The sequence below is a fragment of the Oncorhynchus gorbuscha genome, linkage group LG15 (genome assembly GCF_021184085.1).
Source record: "Oncorhynchus gorbuscha isolate QuinsamMale2020 ecotype Even-year linkage group LG15, OgorEven_v1.0, whole genome shotgun sequence".
NCBI lineage: Eukaryota > Metazoa > Chordata > Actinopteri > Salmoniformes > Salmonidae > Oncorhynchus > Oncorhynchus gorbuscha.
Genome location: NC_060187.1, coordinates 77,607,839 through 77,624,225, shown reverse-complemented (window position 1 = coordinate 77,624,225; position 16,387 = coordinate 77,607,839). Strand labels below are relative to the sequence as shown.

Sequence of the window (16,387 nt, the reverse complement as noted above, 5' to 3'; positions counted from 1 at the left end):
ATTAAGAAATGCACCTGATGCTTGCTCCTGGTAGGGCCTGTGCCAGGACTCAATGACCTCTGTGATAATCTTCTGAGCCTGAATTCTCCAGACTCTAGCCCTACAATGCTTCTCATTCAAATCCGCCTCATGTCTGCACTGAGATGAACCACAGCTAAAAATAACCTAACCATGATGGTGCTGCTGATAATGTTGAATCTATGAAAAGCAGGTTTGGGGATGAATGCAGTTAGTTACAGTCTAGCTCTGCACTCGGAAATAACTATGCTATTTTTATTTCTAGTGGTAGTTACTACACACGCATGAATATAAAGTATTTAAAAACAATTCTCATGTATTTTATTGGAATCGTATATGCATTTTCACACATCACCTAAGGGTCCAAATGAATACGTAACTAACTAATTAAAACATAACCGCTTGGCAGACTTGTTTTTCAAGTTAAACTTTTGTAACCAGGATGTGGTCAGTGATATCTTTCAAACTCAAACCTCCATGTTCATATTGACTGGACTTTGCATAACTGTTTCTGTGCTGAGACAGTAGTGGTGGTGTGTTTGATGGTTGTCAGGTTTTCTCCTAGATGTTGGAAGCAGGAAGGTCATTCGTTGCATAAGAATAAACATTTTGGGGAAACTGAAAATTGGTCTGGTTTCATAACTAGATGTACTCAGATATGAGAAAAACTATAGCAAAGGTTACAATGTGAATTGCAATAGTGAATGTGAGTGAATTTATGAATGTGAGTTAGAGAGAGAAAAACACAAACACTCTCACATGCTCGTACACACTTATGTGCCCACACACAGGCACACACACCTGGCACATGATCTTGATGTGTGAGACCCTCCTCCCTCCGCTGGATGCCTTGCTCTTCTCCTCAGTCAGAACAGACAGAACAAAGTCTCCAGGTTTGGACAGAGACTCCCGCACCAGGAAGGTGCCCGGCTCGTCCCGTTCCCATAGCAACTTCTCTGCGTTGGGGCCTGACAGGTGTCCATGATACCACCTGTATGGTGTATGACAGAGAAGAGGTCAATGAAGCTCTAATGGAAACATCACTATGCCCTACAACAGGGCTGGCCAACCCTCCTCCTGGAGAGCTGCTGTCAGTACAGGCTTTTGCTCCACATTGGATTCAGCTAATCATGGTTGTAATAAGCAGCTCATAAAGCAGAAGCCAGTGTGTTAGAACAGGGCTGTATAGTACTATACTGTAAAAGTACGGTTTGCAGCTTGTTCAGTGCTACCGGATAGACAGTGAACGCAACTGTAAATATAATGTACTACAACTGTTTTGCGTGGGAATGGAAAGTAGTAGAGTACTTAAATGTTTGAGGACATTTTGGTAACTAATGTGTATTTAAGGCCTGTACAGATGCACTGTATGTGGGTTTATGCAAGGTATTTCTGTCCTGCGAGTATAGTGTATGTGAGTGTGTGTTTGCGTGCATGCGTGTGTGTGTCTGGGAGAGTATACACTCGTTAGTATGGGGATCGTCTCTGAGTGCTGCCTGCTGTTTAAATTTAGGCGCAGTTCTCGATTTCTTCATCTGAACTTCCTGCTTTGCGGTCGGAAAATTCTGATGACAAGATTTCGTGGCTCAAGACAGCATGATATTAATAGCCTGAGCTCCACACAAACTACCCCCCTACCTCACCCCACATCACCACCCCCCTTTCCTCACCCCATATCACCAATCCCTCCCATTCCTCACCCCATATCACCAACCCTCCCTTCATCACCCCATATCACCCCCCATTCCTCACCCCATATCACCAAATCCCCCATTCCTCACCCCATATCACCAAACCCCCCATTCCTCACCCCATATCACCAAATCCCCCATTCCTCACCCCATATACCAAAATCCCCCATTCCTCACCCCATATCATCAAATCCCCCATTCCTCACTCCATATCACCAAATCCCCCCATTCCTCACCCCATATCACCAAATCCCCCATTCCTCACCCCATATCACCAAACCCCCCATTCCTCACCCCATATCACCAAATTCCCCCCATTCCTCACCCCATATCACCAAATCCCCCATTCCTCACCCCATACACCCAAATCCCCCCATTCCTCACCCCATATCACCAAATCCTCCCATTCCTCACCCCATATCACCAAACCCCCCATTCCTCACCCCATATCACCAAATCCCCCATTCCTCACCCCATATCACCAACCCCCCCATTCCTCACCCCATATCACCAAATCCCCCATTCCTCACCCCATATCACCAAATCCCCCCATTCCTCACCCCATATCACCAAATCCCCCCATACCTCACCCCATATCACCAAATCCCCCCATACCTCACCCCATATCACCAAATCCCCCATTCCTCACCCCATATCACCAAATCCCCCCATTCCTCACCCCATATCACCAAATCCCCCATTCCTCACCCCATATCACCAAATCCCCCCATACCTCACCCCATATCACCAAATCCCCCATTCCTCACCCCATATCACCAAATCCCCCATACCTCACCCCATATCACCAAATCCCCCATACCTCACCCCATATCACCAAATCACCCCCATTCCTCACCCCATATCACCAAATCCCCCATACCTCACCCCATATCACCAAATACCCCCATATCACCCCATATCACCAAATCCCCCATTCCTCACCCCATATCACCCCCCCCATACCTCACCCCATATCAAAATCCCCCATTCCTCACCCCATATCACCAAATCCCCCCATTCCTCACCCCATATCACCAAATCCCCCCATACCTCACCCCATATCACCAAATCCCCCATACCTCACCCCATATCACCAAATCCCCCATTCCTCACCCCATATCACCAAATCCCCCATTCCTCACCCCATATCACCAAATCCCCCCATACCTCACCCCATATCACCAAATCCCCCCATACCTCACCCCATATCAAAATCCCCCCATACCTCACCCCATATCACCACATCCCCCCATACCTCACCCCATATCACCAAATCCCCCCATACCTCACGCCATATCACCAAATCCCCCATTCCTCACCCCATATCACCAAATCCCCCCATTCCTCACCCCATATCACCAAATCCCCCATATCACCCCATATCACCAAATCCCCCATACCTCACCCCATATCACCAAATGTTGGATACCTCACCCCATATCACCAAATTGGTTCCTTATCAGATTATTTTGTGGAGTCACTTTTATTCCTCAAATAAAATATAATATCACCAAATCCCCCAACACTTCCCATGCATGAATGTGGATTCTCACCCCATATCACCAAATCATTCCTCAATGGATTATTCCTCACCCCATATCACCAAATCCCCCCATACCTCACCCCATATCACAAATCCCCCATACCTCACCCCATATCACCAAATCCCCCATACCTCACCCCATATCACCAAATCCCCCCATACCTCACCCCATATCACCAAATCCCCCTGCATTAAAATGACCCCATATCACCAAATCCCCCCATACCTCACCCCATATCACCAAATCCCCCATTCCTCACCCCATATCACCAAATCCCCCATACTGAAACAGAGCAAGAGTCCCCCCATACCTCACCCCATATCACCAAATCCCCCCATACCTGACGTCTGGTCACCAAATCCCCCATTCAAATCACCAAATCAAAACCCCATATCACCAAATCCCCCCATTCACCCCATATCACCAAATCCCCCCATAACCCCATATCACCAAATCCCCCCATACCTCACCCCATATCAGATTCCTCAATATCACCAAATCCCCCATTTCTCACCCCATATCACCAAATCCCATACCTCAGAACATATCACCAAATCCCCCATACCTCACCCCATATCACCAAATCCCCCATACCTCACCCCATATCACCAAATCCCCCATTCCTCACCCCATATCACCAAATCCCCCATTCCTCACCCCATATCACCAAATCCCCCATTCCTCACCCCATATCACCAAATCCCCCATTCCTCACCCCATATCACCAAATCACCCATACCTCACCCCATATCACCAAATCCCCCCATTCCTCACCCCATATCACCAAATCCCCCCCATACCTCACCCCATATCACCAAATCCCCCCACCTCACCCCATATCACCAAATCCCCCCCATACCTCACCCCATATCACCAAATCCCCCATACCTCACCCCATATCACCAAATCCCCCATACCTCACCCCATATCACCAAATCCCCCATACCTCACCCCATATCACCAAATCCCCCCCATACCTCACCACAAAGTGCAGAATGTGAGGGTACTTTCATCCATATCGGGTGAACGTTTAGAAATTGCAGCATCTTTTGTACATAGTCCCAACCAATATTTGGCCCCATATTCTTAGCACGCAATGGCTACATCAAGCTTGTGGCACTACTAACTTGTTGGATGCATTTTCAGTTAGTTTTGGTTGTGTTTCAGATTATTTTGTGGAGTCACTTTTATTGTAAATAAGAATATAATATGTTTCTAAACACTTCTGCATGAATGTGGATTCTACCATGATTACGGATAATCATGAATGGATTATGAATAATGATGAGTGAGAAAGTTACAGAGGCATAAATATCATAGCGTGACACCTCTGCATTAAAATGAGACCATAAAGCACACCATCACAGCAGTACCTGTGATATGGGTATCAAGAAAGAGATCAGAAAGACTGAAACAGAGCAAGAGTGAGATGGAAGTTATGAGAGAGGAAGATATTGAGCGTCTGGTCACTGTTTTCAAATGTGTCAAAACCTAAAGTTTCCAACCGCAGCAAGAAAGGGAAGTTAAACTGACAGAGAAAAGAGAGTGGGGAAAGGAGGGGCAGTGAGGGTAGAACATGAGGGATTTACACACACACACACACACACGCCACACGCCACACACACACACACACACCACACGCCACACACACACACACACACGCCACACACACACACACACACGCCACACGCCACACACACACACACACACACACACACACACACACACACACACACACACACACACACACACACACACACACACACACACACACACACACACACACACACACACACACACACGCCACACGCCACACACACACACACATACACACACACACATGCACGCCACACACACGCCACACACACACACACACACGCCACACACACACACACGCCACACACGCCACACACACACGCACACACACACACACACACACACACACACACACACACACACACACACACACACACACACACACACACACACACACACACACACACACACACACACACACACACACACACACACACACACACACACACACGCACAGACATGCCTCAAAGTAAAGGCCATAGAATTACCTTTCCTTCTGAAAGCTTTATGATCCTCAACATTAAGCATTTAGATTAAGAAAGTATGAAATGCCAAAATGGCTGGATGTCTCATGAGTATTTTATATGATCTGCCATTTGATAAATAACATTTGAAATTCAGAGGAACAGTGAAAGCAGAGCACAGGCCTCTGAATGGTGAAGTTCGGGATAGAGATTTCAGGCAAGAGTACACAGACTTGACTGACTGACTCTGGTGGAATTAAGCGTTAGGGGTAAAGGTTAGAGTGCACTGACCTCTCGGTGGTGGGGTCAGAGCAGTTGAAGGGGTATTTGAGCTCGATGATGGTGCCGTCTTTGTCCTGCAGGATCCCGTTCTCTGCAGTGTAGTGCTCCACCAGCTCGGACAGCGTGGCAAACTTCTCCCCTCCATACAGGTCGTAGAAGTCCCCTGTGTTTTGGATACGGATGTGGGTCACCAGCTCACCCACCCTGGGGTCAAAGATCAGGGGAGGGGGGACATTCGTGGGCCAGTCAGTGACAGTAGACAATTCTTCCTAAGATAGTTTTAAGTAAATAAAAACAATGTAAAGTAGCGAAAGAGAGATGCAGTGTATCTGTCCCTAAGAGAGGGCAAGAAAAGGAGAGAGGAAAGGACGAGTGAGGAGAGAGGATATACTATAAATCAAATTTAATAAAATCACATTTTCAAATCAAATGTTATTGGTCACATACACATCGAGCAGATGTTATTGCAGGTGTAGTGAAATGCTGTAGCTTAACATACAGTGCCTTCAGCAAGTATTCACACCTCTTGACTTTTCCCACATTTATTATTGTTAGGTCCTGAAATTCAAATGGATAAAATGTTGATTTTTGGGTCACTGGAATGCACACAATACCCCATAACGTCAAAGTGGAATTATGTTTTTCAAATGTTTGACAAATGAATTACAAATAAATAGCTGAAAGGTCTTGAGTCAATAAGTATTAAACTCCTTTGTTATGACAAGCCTTAATAAGTTAAGGAGTAAAATGTGCTTACCAAGTGACATAATAAGTTGCATGGACTCACTCTGTGTGCAATAATAGTGTTTAACATGATTTTTTGTAACCCACACACACAATTATCTGTAAGGTCCCTCAGTTGAGCAGTGAATTTCAAACACAGATTCAACCACAAAGACCAGGGAGGTTTTTCAATGACTCACAAAGAAGGGCACCTATTGGTAGATGGGTAAAAATAAAAAAGCAGATATTGAATATTCCTTTGAGAACTGTGAAGTTATTAATTACACTTTGGATGGTGTATCAATACCAAGAAAGATACAAGCATTCTTCCTAACTCAGTTGCCAGAGAGGAAGGAAACCGCTCAGGGATTTCACCATGAGGCCAATGGTGACTTTACAACAGTTATAGAGTTTAATGGCTGTGGTAGGAGAAAACGGAGGATGGATCAACAACATTGTAGTTATTTCACAATACTAAACTAATTGGCAGAGCGAAAACAAGGAAGCCTGTACAGAAAAACATGCACCTTGTTTGCAACAAGGCACTAAATAAAGTAACACTGCGAAAAATGTGGCAAAACAATTCACTTTATGTCCTGAAAACAAAGTGTTATGTTTGGGGCAAATCCAATACAACACATTACTGAGTAACTCCTCATATTTTCAAGCATAGTGTTGGCTGCATTATGTTATGGGTATGCTTGTAATCATTAAGGACTGGGGAGTTTTTCAGGATAAAAAAGAAACGGAATGGAGCTAAGCACAGGCACAATTCTAGAGGAATGCCTGGTTCAGTCTGCTTTCTACCAGACACTGGGAGATACATTCAGCTTTCAGAAGTACAATAACCTAAACTACAAGACCAAATCTATACTGAAAAAAAGACAGTGAATGTTCCTGAGTTACAGTTTTGACTTGAATCTGCTAGATTTTGATTTATTTACATTTTTAAATTTAATTTAACATTTATTTAAAGAACAAATTCTTATTTATAATGACAGCCTACCCTGGCCAAACCTGGACAATGCTTGACCAATTGTGTGCCACCCTAAGGGACTCCCAATCACGGCTGGATGTAATTCAGCCAGGATTCAAACCAGGGACTGTAGTAACGCCTCTTGCACTGAGATGCAGTGCCACTCGGGAGCCCAAATCTATGGCAAGACCTGAAAATGGTTGATCAACAGCCAATATGACAGAGTTTGAAGAAATTTGAAAATAATAATGGGCAAATGTTACACAACTACTTATCTAATCAAGTTACAGTATATTTGTTTTTTACTTTTCTTTTTTTCTTATTTTTTGCAAATGTTTTAATTTTTCTTCCACTTTGATATTCCAGATTATTTTGTGTTGAGCATTGACAAAAAATGACAATCCCATTTTGTATCACAACAAAATGTGGAAAAAGTCAACGGATTTGAATACTTTCCGAAGGCGCTGTAGGTTGAGAAAAGGAGAGAGAAGGAGAGACAAAGAAGGAGAGAAAGAGATGGAGTATCTCCATCTGATGGAGAGAAAGGAGGAGAAAGAGATGGAGGTTGTCCTAGCTGATGGAGAGAAAGGGGGAGAAAGAGATGGAGGATGTCCTAGCTGATGGAGAGAAAGGAGGAGAAAGAGATGGAGGATGTCCTAGCTGATGGAGAGAAAGGAGGAGAAAGAGATGGAGGATGTCCTAGCTGATGGAGAGAAAGGAGGAGAAAGAGATGGAGGTTGTCCTAGCTGATGGAGAGAAAGGAGGAGAAAGAGATGGAGTATCTCCATCTGATGGAGAGAAAGGAGGAGAAAGAGATGGAGGTTGTCCTAGCTGATGGAGGGAAAGGAGGAGAAAGAGATGGAGTATCTCCATCTGATGGAGAGAAAGGAGGAGAAAGAGATGGAGGATGTCCTAGCTGATGGAGAGAAAGGAGGGGAAAGAGATGGAGGATGTCCTAGCTGATGGAGAGAAAGGAGGAGAAAGAGATGGAGGATGTCCTAGCTGATGGAGAGAGAGGAGGAGAAAGAGATGGAGGATGTCCTAGCTGATGGAGAGAGAGGAGGAGAAAGAGATGGAATATCTCCATCTGATGGAGAGAGAGGAGGAGAAAGAGATGGAGGATGTCCTAGCTGATGGAGAGAAAGGAGGAGAAAGAGATGGAGGATGTCCTAGCTGATGGAGAGAAAGGAGGAGAAAGAGATGGAGGATGTCCTAGCTGATGGAGAGAGAGGAGGAGAAAGAGATGGAGGATGTCCTAGCTGATGGAGGGAGAGTAATAATATAATAATATATGCCATTTAGCAGACGCTTTTATCCAAAGCGACTTACAGTCATGTGTGCATACATTCTACGTATGGGTGGTCCCGGGGATCGAACCCACTACCCTGGCGTTACAAGCGCCATGCTCTACCAACTGAGCTACACAGGACCAGGAGGAGGAGAAAGAGATGGAATATCTCCATCTGATGGAGAGAGAGGAGGAGAAAGAGATGGAGGATGTCCTAGCTGATGGAGAGAAAGGAGGAGAAAGAGATGGAGGATGTCCTAGCTGATGGAGAGAGAAAGAGATGGAGGATGTCCTAGCTGATGGAGATAGAGAGATAAGGACAAAGAAAGAGATGGGGTGTATTCCTACCTGACAGAGAGAGAGAAGTCTCCCTGGTTCTTCCTGCTGGGTCGGGCCAGGAAGCTGCCATGGACGCCCCGGCTCTTCAAAACAGACTCAGCATCGAAGCCAGAGATATCCCTGTGGAACCACCTGGATACACCGAGAGAAACACATTACATACATACACTACCCATCAAAAGTTTGAGGTCACTTAGAAATGTCTTTATTTTTGAAAGAAAAGCACATTTTTTGTCCATTAAAATAACATCAAATTGATGAAGCTGCCAGTTGATGACTTGTGAGGTGTCTATTTCTCAAACTAGACGCTCTAATTTACTTGTCCTTTTGCTCAGATGTGCACCGGGGCCTCTCACTCCTCTTTGTATTCTGGTTAGAGCAGAGTTCCTCTGTCCAGTCTCTGTGTTCTTTTGCCCATCTTAATCTTTTCTTTTTTATTGGCCAGTCTGAGATATGGCTTTTTCTTTGCAACTCTGCCTAAAAGGCCAGCATCCCGGAGTCAGCTCCTCACTGCTGACGTTGAGACTGGTGTTTTGCGGGTACTATTTAATGAAGCTGCCAGTGAGGTTTCTGTTTCTCAAACTAGACACTCTAATGTACTTGTCCTCTTGCTCAGTTGTGCACCGGGGCCTCCCACTCCTCTTTCTATTCTGGTTAGAGACAGTTTGCGCTGTTCTGTAAAGGGAGTAGTACTCAGTGTTGTACGAGATCAGTTTCTTGACAATTTCTAGCATTAATAGCTTTAATTTCTCAGAATAAGAATAGACGGACGAGTTTCAGAAGAAAGTTATTTGTTTCTGGCCATTTTGAGCCTGTAATCAAACCCACAAATGCTGATGCTCCAGATACTCAACTAGTCTAAAGAAGGCCACTTGTATTGCTTCTTTAATCAAACAACAGTTTGCAAAAGGGTTTTCTAATGATCAATTGGCCTTTTAAAATGATAAACTTGGATTAGCTAACACAACATGCCATTGGAACACAGGAGTAATGGTTGCTGATAATGGGCCTCTGTACGCCTATGTAGATATTCCATAAAAAAATCAGCAGTTTCCAGCTAAAATAGTCATTTACAACATTAACAATGTCTACACTGTATGTCTGATCAATATTATGTTATTTTAGCGGACAAAAAAATGTGCTTTTCTATTAAAAACAAAGACATTTCTAAGTGACCACAAACCTTTGAACGGTAGTGTATAAATACAGTATATACAAACCACACACACACAGATCAGACCACGCACATAAGCACATGCACACACAAATGGTTGTCCTCTGGCCCTGCTGCACCTGTCCACTGAGCCACATCATCTCTTTGATACTCCGTTTCTTCCCTCGGGGGGAAATGATATGAGACGTGGTAATAAAGATGAGTTAAATCACAATGTGTCTGTTAAATCCCATTTCAAAACCCTGCATTCCATTACCAGCTCATAGATTAACACAGTACTAGGTAGAGAGCAGTCTACACAGCATTATTGCAACCTTTTTTAAGTAAACTCTAGTATACAAGTATACAATATTGTTTCAAGAAAAATAACTAGCATAACGTTTGAATGGAAAAGCCTGCATAAGGCCTAAGAGATGACAAACAGACCACAAACCCACCTCACCACAAAGCACCAACTTTTCATTCTATGGATACTATACTAGCCTATTCTACAGAACAACCTGCTGCTAATGATATCTGTTGCCAAGTGTCAGTGTAGTTGTAGCTACACAAGACATGGAAGAGATATTGATAGTCAGAATTGGGCAGAATTGGGGAACATTTCAAGAATGTGAAAAACTACTGCAAAATAGCTGGGAATTCTTACAGAGTTTAAAAACAAATCGTTACGCGTGAACTACAAACACACAAGACAGCAGAAAAGACTAAAGAACAAAGTACTGATGGTAAAGAAACAGAGAGAACAAGTCAAAGAAAGAGAGAAGTTGACATCACGCGTTAGGTAAAGGCAGATCCAGACCAGGGTTGAGCAACTGGGTGTAAGAGTCTTGAGAGGGGGGAGATCAACTCACCGAACCATTTTCACCTTCACTTCTTCTGGGCCCAAAGAGAAGGAGACAGGATAGTGAGGGTACACTTACAAATCATGTTTTACTTCCATTATCATCTCTCTCTCTAACTGCCCTCCTCGACACATTAGTCTGCTGTATTTCTTCCTCCATTTCTCTCATTCAACATCACATACGCAAAGAACACCATTCTAAACAACCTGTCTTTTCTTCCTCTTTTACTCCCACGCTCATCTGTTCATCAAACCCTCTTTCCTCCCTTACCCTTTCTCTTTCTCGATACATCTCACATTAGGTAGATAAGTAAACAATCTTACTGTTCTCAGCTCCTTCTGAAAACAAGCAACACTCTTGCTGACAGGCTCGTGTTTGTCTTACCCTTCTTCCCTCTTATTGATGTTTCTCTCTGTCGTTCTGTGACACTCTCTCTCCTTCCTTCCTTTTTGTGTCTCTTTTCACAAAACAGTGAAAGCAAGAGACAGACAGGAACAAAAAAAACCTGACAGGCCGGAATCTCTTATAGAAAGAGATACTTTATAAATGTCAACGCAATAAAAACGCTTAGAATTCATCTTTAAAATTAAACTATAATTTTTTCTCTCTCCTTGCCTCAATCTAATGTCACATCTCTCTCCTTCAGAAGGATCATAGCACCACTAGTGTTTTGCAAACAGACACAGTCCATTGAGATTACTCTGAATATGTCATACCATACACTGTTCTTCAATGAGATAGTGAACTAGAGAGAGCGAGAGAGAGAGAGGGAGAGAGGGAGAGAGATGGAGAGAGAGGGAGAGAGAGAGAGAGAGAGAGAGAGAGAGAGAGAGAGAGAGAGAGAGAGAGAGAGAGAGAGAGAGAGAGAGAGAGAGAGAGAGAGAGGGGAGTAAGGTAAAGATAAACTAAGGAACTGCACATCTGCACACCATCACTATCAGGAATGAAAAACACACTAGCCCCTTCAGTATATACTGGTTAAACTAATCATACATTTTTCTCTGTCCTTCTCATTATCTATCTTTCCTTCTAACCCACCTGTCCTCCACTCCTCCCCTCTTCTGCCTGAGTGTCTGTTCTCTTCTTTCAGCTGTGTGTGTGCAAGTGTGTGCGTCTAACCTTTGTGTGCCATTTATGTTTGATGCACAAAGGTCATGCTCGTATTACACTTCCTTATTTTCAGAGTGCGACCTTCCCCCCCGTGTGTCGCACTCAAACCATTTACAACTGTGAGGTCATGACAACAAACTTACAACAAGCAACACACACACATAACTACAGTCAGGATAGCAACTACACAACACTGTTCATGTGAGCAGCAATACAAATGACATGTGAGTATGCTACAAGAAGAGGTGGGCTACATGTATACTAAAGGCTTGTCCACAGAAGTGTTAGAGCTTGAAGAAACTGAAACTACTCTTCCCACAATGCAACAGCCAGCTGGTCTGGCTACGAAAGCGACATAGCAACCAACAAAGCAGGGCTGTATGAGTTAACAGCTTGATGTTACAGTGTGACTGCCTGTTCAAGTTAGTGTTACAAATTTCAATAGGACCAACATGCAAGGCAGCAGAGAGTTGGTGAGAGGTGCCATTTAAAGCAGCAGAGAGTTGGTGAGAGGTGCCATTTAAAGCAGCAGAGAGTTGGTGAGAGGTGCCATTTAAAGCAGCAGAGAGTTGGTGAGAGGTGCCATTTAAAGGTAATGATCTGTAGTGGCTGGGGCCGAGAGCACCATGTATCTTGTGTACCACATATGTCTGAAAGCCTGTCTGTGTGTGGTGTGAGTTATATATAATATGCATTATTATCAAATAATACCACGTAAAGGTGAAACACATTTGTTTTTTTGAACACCAAGAGAAGACCCGGAGGAAGTGAGAGACAGAGACAGGCCCACTTTCCTGGGGTTTGGGGGGACTGATTAAATCTGAGACGTAGGAGCTGAGAGAGGAACGTCAGAACCCCATTGTGTTTTTCACTGTTAAATCTACAACCTGAACACTAGAGGTGGAGGCTGATGAACCTGTGAAGTTTGTTACACTGGAAGACAGCTGTGAAATTGTCCATCTTTCTCTCTGCTTTTCAGGCTCTGATGATACATGTTCAGAGCTGAGAGCTGATGGTGAGAATGGCTTTTCCCTGTTCAGTCATGTTGCTGTTGTGTATCATTTCTAACACCCAAAAGTGATGACCACCTTCCACAAAGATTCACACACACTGACTAACACACCCATACCAAGTGATGACATCTCTTGATCCAGTCAGGGTATGTACACACTCTCACACACACTGACTAACACACACATACCAAGTGATGACATCTCTTGATCCAGTCAGGGTACACACTGACTAACACACCCATACCAAGTGATGACATCTCTTGACAGTCAGGGTATGACACACTAACACACTGACTAACACACACATACCAAGTGATGACATCTCTTGATCCAGTCAGGGTATGTACACACTCTCACACACACTGACTAACACACACATACCAAGTGATGACATCTCTTGATCCAGTCAGGGTATGTACACACTCTCACACACACTGACTAACACACACATACCAAGTGATGACATCTCTTGATCCAGTCAGGGTATGTACACACTCTCACACACACTGATTAACACACATACACAAGTGTGTTTTTCTCGCACCCAAAGTCCAAGTGATAAGGATTTAATAAGGATTTGCCTTCAATCAATCGTTTTGACAAAATTGCAATACTAGTTTTGCTATAGTAGGCTGTACTTGCACTAAAACTCCATTATTTTCCCTCCATATCTTGTTCTCCATCTTCTTTTTAAATATGGAACCAATGTGTTTTAAGCACATTTATTTCCATGACTGACCAAAACACGTTTTCTCATGGCTCTCTCTTGTCCCTCTACAGCAGACATTTGGTGAGCAATAAGTTTGGAATATCGAATCTCAATACATATAGAATCGTGAGAATCGTAAGAACCACAATACTAATTATATCGGCACCTAACTATTGTGATAATGTTTTGTACTCAGTGTATATTGAACTGTATTTTTGTCATGTGGGAAAAGTGACATGTATGTAGAAACATATCTGGGGGGGAAATGTGTAAAACAAGGTTGCTTTTGTCCTCTGAAAGGAGGGGTGGGGGACACAGGAGGTTGGTGGCACCATAATTGGGGAGGACAGGCTCGTGGTAATGGCTGGAGCAGAATCGGTGGAATGGTATCAACAACATCAAACACATGGTTTCCAACACATCCGTTCCAGTCATTATTATGAGCCGACCTCCCCTCAGCAGCCTGGCGGGGGATGGGTTTGAAATAAATACTCATAAATGACACCAAAGTAAGAGCCCTGTCTGACAGTAACTATTGTCAAAACAAGAATCTTCCAGGGCGATCACTTTGGCTTGCAAATCGTATCATCTCTCTTGCCTGGACATCTAACAGTGAGATTTAAATGTATGTAAATACACGGAGTATACAAAAGCTTTCTGTGACATAGACTGACCAGGTGAATCCAGGTGAAGCTATGATCCCTTATTGATGTCACCTGTTAATGACAAGACAAAAGATTGAAGTGCCTTTGAACTCGGTATGGTAGTAGGTGTCAGGCGCACCGGTTTGTGTCAAGAACTGCAACGCTGCTGGGTTTTTCACGTTCAACAGTTTCCTGTGTGTATCAAAAATGGTCCACCATCCAACTTGATACAACTGTGGGAAGTCAACATGGGCCAACCTCCCTGTAGAATGCTTTCGACACCTCGTAGAGTTCAAGAGTCCAATTGAGGCTTTTCTTAGGGCAAAAGCAGGTGCAACTCAAAAATAGGAAGTTGTGCACAGAATGATCAGCCGATGAGAACATAATTAGTTCTCCCACATGTGATTTTAACTACATACATTACAAAAGGCTAGAGTGTACATACACAAGCATGCGAGCGAGCACACACGCACACACGCACACACACACGCACACACACACGCACACACACACGCACACACATGCACAGACTAACAGACGTTTGTACTGCAGGTGTTAGAACAATGATTAACACCAGGAATTGCAGACACACAAACATACTGGTTAGTGAAACAAAACGCCTGCAGCAGTTTGAGTTGGGCTCTCTTCCCCTTTCACACCTGTGAGCTTCACATGCTAACTGTGTCTATAGATAGTACTTACCCACAAGACATTGAATGGACTTTTGCTCAGGTGTTCTAGACAGCAGTTCAGTCTCATAGATCCAGTCTTTACAACAGAACGAAGATGAGCTAGAGGTTAGTGCAGTGTGGTCTGTCCACTGTGTCCAGTTAACTAGCGTATACTACACTGTTCCAGCTGCTTCTCTCTTCTGTCCCTCTATCTACCTCTTCTTTCTCACTCATTTCCTCTGTCTCTCCCTGTTGTTCCCCATTTTCCTTCTTGCTCTCTACAATTCCTCTGACTGCCCTCTCTCTATCCCTCCCTATCTCTCTATTCCTCCGTCCCTCTCTCTATCCCTCCCTCCCCCTCTCACTATTCCTCCATCCCTCTCTCTATCCCTCCCTATCTCTCTATTCCTCCGTCCCTCTCTCTATCCCTCCCTCCCCCTCTCACTATTCCTCCATCCCTCTCTCTATCCCTCCCTATCTCTCTATCACTCCCTCCCTATCTCTCTATCCCTCCCTCCCCCTCTCACTATTCCTCCATCCCTCTCTCTGTCCCTCCCTATCTCTCTGTCCCTCCCTCCCTATCTCTCTATCCCTCCCTCTATTCCTCCTTCCCGGTCTCTGTCCTGATAAGTTATCAGCAGGCTCTATTACAACGCAGTATTTTGTCCCGCCCTGTAATTTCCCGCAATTTTCATAATTGCGCTTCTCTGTCTGTCTGGGAAAACAAGTCTGTTCCTGTCTCTCTCTTCTTCTCTCCCTCTAACTGTCCATGTGTTCTCCTTCCCTCTCCTGCAAAAGGAAATGAGCTTTCACCTTTCCCAGCATACATTTACAGCCACACTACCTCCTCTTCCTGTACCTGTGTTCTATGGTTGTATTACTTTATAGATGCAGTATCAGATGATGCCCTTCCACAGACACAGTAGGTCAAATTATGACACGTACCATTGGTCATTTAAGCAATAAGGCCCGAGGAGGTGTGGTATTTGGCCAATATACCATGGCCAAGGGCTGTTTTTAAGCACTATGAAATGTGGAGTGCCTGGACACAACCCTTAGTCGTGGTATATTGGCCATATACCACAAACCCCCGAGGTGCCTTATTTCTATTATAAACTGGTTACCAACGTAATTAGAGCAGTAAAAATACACGTTTTGTCAAACCCGTGGTATACGGTCTGATATACCACAGCTGTCAGCCAATCATCATTCAGGGCTCGACCCCACCCAGTTTATAATACAATGTGATGTATCCAGATAATAATGCCCTCACATAATAAAGGGCAAAGAAACAAGCATCACA

At 44.1% G+C, this 16,387-nt stretch overlaps 1 protein-coding gene across 11 annotated transcripts in view; it reads right to left on the bottom strand.

Moving 5' to 3' along the window:
• LOC123998095 (tyrosine-protein phosphatase non-receptor type 6-like) overlaps positions 1 to 15,421 on the bottom strand; it is a 48,765-nt gene extending 33,344 nt beyond the window's left edge. The window contains exons 1-5 of one of the 11 annotated variants that reach the window (XM_046303000.1): positions 15,116 to 15,421; positions 10,947 to 10,971; positions 8,931 to 9,053; positions 5,605 to 5,799; positions 778 to 1,009 (exon numbers count right to left, since the gene is read on the bottom strand). In XM_046303000.1, the coding sequence (XP_046158956.1) occupies positions 778 to 1,009; positions 5,605 to 5,799; positions 8,931 to 9,053; positions 10,947 to 10,954 (558 nt within the window). In that variant the 5' untranslated portion in view covers positions 10,955 to 10,971; positions 15,116 to 15,421. Of the gene's footprint in view, positions 1 to 777; positions 1,010 to 5,604; positions 5,800 to 8,930; positions 9,054 to 10,946; positions 10,972 to 11,260; positions 11,560 to 11,975; positions 12,096 to 15,115 lie in introns of those variants that run through there. The other 10 variants (XM_046303003.1, XM_046302996.1, XM_046303001.1 and 7 more) reach the window with 10 other exon arrangements.
• Between the last annotated feature and the right edge of the window lie 966 nt (positions 15,422 to 16,387).